Source organism: Micropterus salmoides, unplaced genomic scaffold (assembly GCF_014851395.1).
Source record: "Micropterus salmoides isolate LMB-PRFRI ecotype aquatic unplaced genomic scaffold, ASM1485139v1 Ms_hic_scaffold_3559, whole genome shotgun sequence".
Taxonomy (NCBI): Eukaryota; Metazoa; Chordata; class Actinopteri; order Centrarchiformes; family Centrarchidae; genus Micropterus; species Micropterus salmoides.
Window position 1 is genome coordinate 15,205 of NW_024042883.1, and position 7,765 is coordinate 22,969.

The 7,765-nt window shown below is 39.2% G+C and overlaps 1 protein-coding gene across 1 annotated transcript; it reads left to right on the forward strand.

Annotated features, from left to right (window-relative positions):
- Window positions 1–958: 958 nt before the first annotated feature.
- Window positions 959–1,874, forward strand: LOC119884582 (voltage-dependent T-type calcium channel subunit alpha-1I-like; the record flags this gene model as incomplete). Its single annotated transcript, XM_038694967.1, has 2 exons — window positions 959–1,301; window positions 1,782–1,874. Coding segments are annotated over exons 1-2 (432 nt in total), but the record flags the coding sequence as incomplete, so codon positions are not given.
- Window positions 1,875–7,765: the final 5,891 nt, after the last annotated feature.

Below are 7,765 nucleotides of genomic sequence, written 5' to 3' on the forward strand. Positions count from 1 at the left end.
ACATTGAAGGCAATGGTTCAAATACATGGTAAATGGTGCAAAATAAATCACACAATGTGTGGATGTTGTCAGCGGGGCTCCTTTTACACAATACATGTATTGGTTTCAACCCTTCCAACCAAGAGAAAACAAAACACACAAAAGAAAATAAAATAATAATAGAATAGTTTACAAACTCAGAACAATAGACTTTGCAGTCAGACTTAAGGTTGCCCATTCAGAGTGGCAATTTAACACCTGCTTGTCTCGTCCAAAATGATAAATAAAGAACTATCTGCAATTGAATGTGACGTCTTAGGTGCTGCCTGATATCTCCTCAAGCCACTCACACATGACCCCACCCTTGTTTACCACACCTGTCAGCACGCCTTTGGTTTGCTGCACTAGCTTTAGGCGGTGTTTGCCGGTTCACTGCTTGGTCAGGTTTTTCTCTCACACACACACACTCATACTGTATATATCACTTACAACTCCATACTGATCCATTTGTTAGCCTAGTAAGGTCAACAACTTCTGGATCTCCTTCTTTCTAGTGTGTGTGTGTGTGTGTGTGTGCGTGTGAAAAAATTGTTAGAAAGGGACATCTAAAAGAATGAAAACAAGGTGTGGAGAAAAAAAGTTTGTTTGCATGCACATGTGTATGTATGTAGACTGGATACGGTTATGGAGTATACATTATTATACTCTCTCTCTTCCTTTCTCCCTCTTGCATTTCTTTATGCATCCGCTTGCCTTCAATGATGCATTTATCCCAAAGGCTTGGTTGAGTACTTCCGAGTATTTACTTCATTGACTGTGCTATTGAACATCATTTCCCATTCTTTCCTCTTCCTCCCTCTTAAGTCTTTCATTGAAATCCTCATGAAACTACCCAAATGAAGTAGTACGTTTGTATGTATATATTCTATTCCATAACCAACTAACTTAGTTTCTCACCTTGTCCTCACCCCAGCTCTTCAGGTATGACCCCTCCTGCCCCGTACTACCAGCCAGAGGAGGACGATGAACGCCCCTTCATCTGCTCCCTGCCATCTGATAATGGCATCATGTCATGTTCTGATGTGCCGGCGAGGCGCGAAGGAGGACGCACATGCTGTCTAGACAGGGAGGACGCGCTCCACAGACAGTCTCTGGGCCTGAGTCCTGAGCCACTGGCCAACAGTAGTGGTGCAGGAGAAGCAATTGGTTTGTGCATCAACTGGAACCAGTATTACACTCGATGCCACACAGGAAACAGTAACCCCCACAAAGGTGCCATCAACTTTGACAACATTGTCTACGCCTGGATTGTAATTTTTCAGGTATGAGTTTGACGGCTAGTGAGGTTAAGGTGAGGTCGGACTGTGATGTTGCTGATATTTTAATATAAAAAAAAAAGTTATTATTAAAAGATTGCTGATTTCAACAACATCACATGTTTAAAAGGCCAATGCTATTTTGATGAAATAATTGCTTTTGAACTCAAGAGTCTTTCTTGGCTGATTATTGACTATTCAAATCCAATCATTCTTCTCAAAAGAATGAATTTAATTTGATTTATGGATTCACTTAAGCAGCAATTCAACATTTTTCACTCTTTTATTTGAGGGTTAGCAATGTTAAGTCATCAAGATCGACTTCAGAAAAATTCACTGGTTTTAAACATGAACTACACTGTAGTAGGTAAATTGGTAAAAGTAATATTTTTTGCAATTATATTCTGCTGAGTCAGGATATTAGTTGGTATTGTGTATTGATATAAGTGTTTATTTCTTTATGCTCAGTATAACTTTTTCTCCTAGGTCATCACTCTGGAAGGCTGGGTGGAGATCATGTATTATGTAATGGATGCCCATTCCTTCTACAACTTCATCTACTTCATTTTACTCATCATTGTAAGTAACTTCATTCCTACATTTATTATTATATCAGTATTCTACACCCCTACCAGCTGACCCATCTACTGTACATGGGTGCATTTCCCAAAAGCATTGTTGCTAACAACGGTAGTAACTTCCTTGGTTGGAACTATGCAGTTGCGACGCAACTGTTTCCCAAAACCGTTGTTCGAACTATGGAGGTAACTAAGTTGGTAATTTATATGGTACGAACCATCGTTAAGCGACGCAGATGGTCCCTCGAAACCATAGTTCTGACGAACGTTCGTACCAATTGTCGTCAAGTTGCATGTTCGAACTACAGCTCCTGACCTGTGGTTAGAAGCTCAGCTCATGGTGACTACGTCACTGATAGCAGAAAATACAGTCTTAGGAGGTGGATGTAATGTGTGTAAGCAGGGAATGTTAGATAATCCTGCTGTACAAACATATTTATGGTGAAGTTCTTTTTTAAATGTAGTTGTAAAAGTACTTTTAAATGTATTTGTCGGGTCATGGGTAGGGTTACATTGATTCACTAAGTATCTTAGTGTAGACCATCTACAAACAGCAGGTGTCTTTCTCACAGATTACCCATCTGTTCACAATAACTTCATTTAATATTAGTCACCCAGTACAAAGGTTAAAGGACAAAACGGAGAATGTGAAGACATAACTTTTAATATTACCTTCGTGTATACATTTCTAGGCCTCTGAGGAAGATGGGACAGCATAAAATTCATGAAAGTACTGTAATGAATAAATCCCTGAGAGCTTCCGTTGCCATTATAACAAAGATAAATAGAGAACTCATGAGATTCAAACCTGTGTCTGTCTCTATAGAGGATAATCATAAGCTCAGCCACTTATCGAAGATACTTGCGGATTAAAACTATTTTACTAAATGTCTTGTAATCGCTAATAATTCTTAATTTTTTCCTTTAAGTTATAGCCTATATTTAGGCTAAATAAAATGATTAGGTTATACAGTGGGTACGGAAAGTATTCAGACCCCTTTAAATTTTTCACTCTTTGTTTCATTGCAGCCATTTTCCAAAAATCAAAAAGTTCATTTTATTTCTCAGTAATGTACACTCAGCACCCAATCTTGACAGAAAAAAAACAGAAATGTAGAATTTTTTGCAAATTTATTAAAAAAGAAAAACTGAAATATCCCATGGTCATAAGTATTCAGACCCTTTGCTCAGTATTTAGTAGAAGCACCCTTTTGATCTAATACAGCCATGAGTCGTTTTGGGAAAGATGCAACAAGTTTTTCACATCTGGATTTGGGTATCCTTTGCCATTCCTCCTTGCAGATCCTCTCCAGTTCTGTCAGGTTGGATGGTAAACGTTGGTGGACAGCCATTTTCAGGTCTCTCCAGAGATGCTCAATTGGGTTTAAGTCAGGGCTCTGGCTGGGCCATTCAAGAACAGCCACGGAGTTGTTGTGAAGCCACTCCGTTATTTTAGCGGTGTGCTTAGGGTCATTGTCTTGTTGGAAGGTAAACCTTCGGCCCAGTCTGAGGTCCAGAGCACTCTGGAAAAGGTTTTCGTCCAGGATATCCCTGTACTTGGCCGCATTCATCTTTCCCTCGATTGCAACCAGTCGTCCTGTCCCTGCAGCTGAAAAACACCCCCACAGCATGATGCTGCCACCACCATGCTTCACTGTTGAGACTGTATTGGACAGGTGATGAGCAGTGCCTGGTTTTCTCCACACATACCGCTTAGAATTAAGGCCAAAAAGTTCCATCTTGGTCTCATCAGACCAGAGGATCTTATTTATCACCATCTTGGAGTCCTTCAGGTGTTTTTTAGCAAACTCCATGCGGGCTTTCATGTGTCTTGCACTGAGGAGAGGCTTCCGTCGGGCCATAAAGCCCCGACTGGTGGATTGCTGCAGTGATGGTTGACTTACTACAACTTTCTCCCATCTCCCGACTGCATCTCTGGAGCTCAGCCACAGTGACCTTTGGGTTCTTCTTTACCTCTCTCACCAAGGCTCTTCTCCCCCGATAGCTCAGTTTGGCCGGACGGCCAGCTCTAGGAAGGGTTCTGGTCGTCCCAAACGTCTTCCATTTGAGGATTATGGAGGCCACTGTGCTCTTAGGAACCTTAAGTGCAGCAGAAATTTTTTTGTAACCTTGGCCAGATCTGTGCCTTGCCACAATTCTGTCTCTGAGCTCTTCAGGCAGTTCCTTTGACCTCATGATTCTCATTTGCTCTGACATGCATTGTGAGCTGTAAGGTCTTATATAGACAGGTGTGTGGCTTTCCTAATCAAGTCCAATCAGTATAATCAAACACAACTGGACTCAAATGAAGGTGTAGAACCATCTCAAGGATGATCAGAAGAAATAGACAGCACCTGAGTTAAATATGAGTGTCACGGCAAAGGGTCTGAATACTTATGACCATGTGATATTTCAGTTTTTCTTTTTTAATAAATTTGCAAACATTTCTACATTTCTGTTTTTTTCTGTCAAGATGGGGTGCTGAGTGTACATTACTGAGAAATAAAATGAACTTTTTAGATTTTTGGAAAATGGCTGCAATGAAACAAAGAGTGAAAAATTTAAAGGGGTCTGAATACTTTCCGTACCCACTGTATATTAATTATATTGTTGATTTCATTAATACTATTGTTGATTTTCTTGTTATTGCAGGTACGACTATAATATGAAAAGCCTAAATAATAAGTTAGCATAATAATGTTACTTAATATCGGTCACAACTGACATATTTAGACAGAATATGACAACGTTTAGTGAGTTTTGTGCTTTGAAAGTCAGACAAACACACCTGCAAACATGTTAGTTCGAACTATGTTGGTTCAAACTAAGTTAGTTCAAACCACGGTGGTAACAACAAGGTACAGTTTTGGGAAACGGTCGTACTTCAGATGTTTGTTAGTTTAACGGTGCATCATACCAACATAGCTCAATGCTACCTTCCGTGGTTGTAGGGGAAACGCACCCCAGTATGTTCTGATGATGAAAAATTTATAAATAATTTATGAAGTGCTAATGTAGTTAGACTCTCTGGAGATAGAAATCCTTTATAACATTTCCAATATATGTTGACCTCAGTGGTCTCCTGCCATCAATATATTGAATCAGGATATTTTGCACAGTGCAAGATTGAAGTGTTAATAGACTTGTAGAAATCCATAGTTACATAAAGGACTGTCTACAGTCAATGTCAGATGGAGGGAGGGAGAGGAGGGGGTGGATGTTACCTAAATGTATATTTGGTAGTGAGTAGGAAAATTGGGAGAGAGGAAGACAAATGACAGTTAAAAAGAATGAGAACATGTATGTCCAAAAGAAAAATGTACTACATGCACACTGTTTGCAAGAGCTTGATCAGCTCTATTCAGCTCACTATTGCCAAATAGTGGCACAATGAAAGTTGCTTAATTCTGCATTCCCATGCCATTGACTGGCTGCAGAACTGCCTTCTGTGTATACTAAGAAAGACAAGTGAGAGTAAATTAATGAGTTGAGGTTGACTAAAGTAAAGTGGATGAAACGGTGTGAAGAATTCCACCAATCAGACACAAGCACACTACAGTTTCACTGTTTTCACTATAATTATAATCAGCAAAACTTAAACAGAGTGCAAGGCCTGCTCTATAAAACACTGTTTTCTCCAGCCACTTCTTCCTCACAACACTGGCCTTATCAGGCTGAGGTGATTATTGGCATCTGCAGCTGTGAATTACATCCCCTTTTGGGCACATCCGACCTGAAGTTGGCATTGCCATTGTAAGCTCCTTTTGGCACCCCCAGATAGTTGACATGGTGTCACAGTGTAATCACTTTTGCTTGGTTTATGCTGCTACATTGATCCCAATCTCCTGCCATGTGGATTGTACAGCCCCATGCTACAGTTATAGTAACGTCCAGCACGGGACACATGAAATTGAACTCAACCCCTAATTCTGTCCTTAAACTGAATGGAAGTCAAGTCAAGTTCATGCCCCAGTAGAACTACAACAATTAGGCTGGGAGAAGTGACTGAACAAAACAAGCTCATTTGATTTAAAGTTCAATATGCAGTGCTCAATGGCTTGCATAACACCTAACAACACCCTTCTCCCTTTATGGTGCATGATTGATTGACACAAATGTGCCATCCCTTTTGAGTTTCCTCGCAAGGTTCTGCAGTCTGTTTGGAAACGTGTAGTCAAACGTCCTGAGGGATGCCTTGGAAGAGTTGCTGACACGCTGAGAAGTTTTCGGTCAGACCCCAAAGGTGTTGTTCACACATTGAAGGTCACCTTAACTCTCTCATTCTTTCATTTAGTAGCCCTTTGTCTTATTCTCTTTTACTTATCTAATTCTTTCTCAGTGTGTGTGTGGGTGCTGTGTCTTCATAAAGTTAAAGCACTCTTTGCTTTAAAGCTTGTTAGTTGATCCTGCAAGTGTTTGTGTTCTTGAACACAAAATCCAGAGACAAAGAGAAGTTTGACCTCCAACGTGTCAAACAGATACTCATCTCTATCTGCTTGATATTTGATATACTGTCAAGTGTGCAACCTAAGTGTCGGTATTAGTGTCACTTTGAAGAGTGTGAGTAAATGGAGTAAAGTGACTTAGAGCTAAACACTACCAAGAGGGCAATTATTAGGATGGTGTGTGTGTGTGTGTGTGTGTGTGTGTGTGTGTGTGTGTGTGTGTGTGTGTGCACTTACCAACCTATCTAACAGTGGACCTCGACGTCGTTACACACCCACTAACAGGGGACTAAAAAGTGAACAGGGGACATTTTTTAGGTCCCCTGTTGGACATGCTTTAAATCAAGCTAAAATCATGTCTAAAACCATCTGGTGGATCAAGCAAAGATTTTAACGACTCATTCACACACGTCGTTCTTAACACTCCCCTATAGAGTGAATGGCTTGCAGCCCCAGGGAGTCTATCAGACTGTAGAGGGGCTATTATACAAGCTACTCAGTAAAGAAAGCTGTCTCTTGAAACACAATTTCTTAATTTTTTCTAACAAAATATACAGGCTGAGTTTTAGTCGATGTCTTGTGTTTTAAGATCAACATGTATTAAATACAGGGCTACACTGAAGGCCTGGAGAATTTTAGATTCTAAATAAGGGAACAAAAATAGAAAAACAGCCAGGGTAGAATTATAAATAAAATGGTCAGTATAAAGATACTTTTATGGTTTTAATTCATTATAAAAAATGAATGAATTAATAAAAAATTATTTGACATTTGTTATCTAGAGATTTTAACTTGTTCAGTCGCAAAATACTAACCTGACCAGATTTCACAAGCACTGGACATCAATACTTTTTTCCCCCCCATTATATTTGTGTGCTTAGTCTACACTACATACAAGATATGCATTTCATTTATTGATTTGAATTACAGAAAAAGGGACCACACTTGTACTGTGTGAACGACAGGAGTCCACTGTTCGCTTGTAGGTGATGACACAAGTTCCCTCTTAGATAGCATGGAGCGATAATCACACTCCAACTTGTGTGAAAATAATAAATAAGCAAATTTAATCATACTTTTGAGACAAAATAAACTAACTAAATAGTCTCTTTATTTTCTATACATTCTTTTAAAACAAAATATAAAGGCTGAGTTTTAGTGGATGTCTTGTGTTTTAAGATCAACATGTATTAAAATAAAGGGCTACACTGAAGGCCTGGAGAGTAAAATGGATTTTAGATTCCAAAAAAAGGAACAAAAATAGAAAAACAACCAGAGTTGAATTATATATTAAATGATTAGAGGTAAGATACTTTCTATTCAGTTTTAATTAATTGTTAAAAAGTATTTCACATCAGACTTTGACTACAGCTTTAAACTTGTTCAGTCCTAAAACACCAAACTGACCAGTTTTCACAACCACTGAATGTCAATACATTTTGTCATC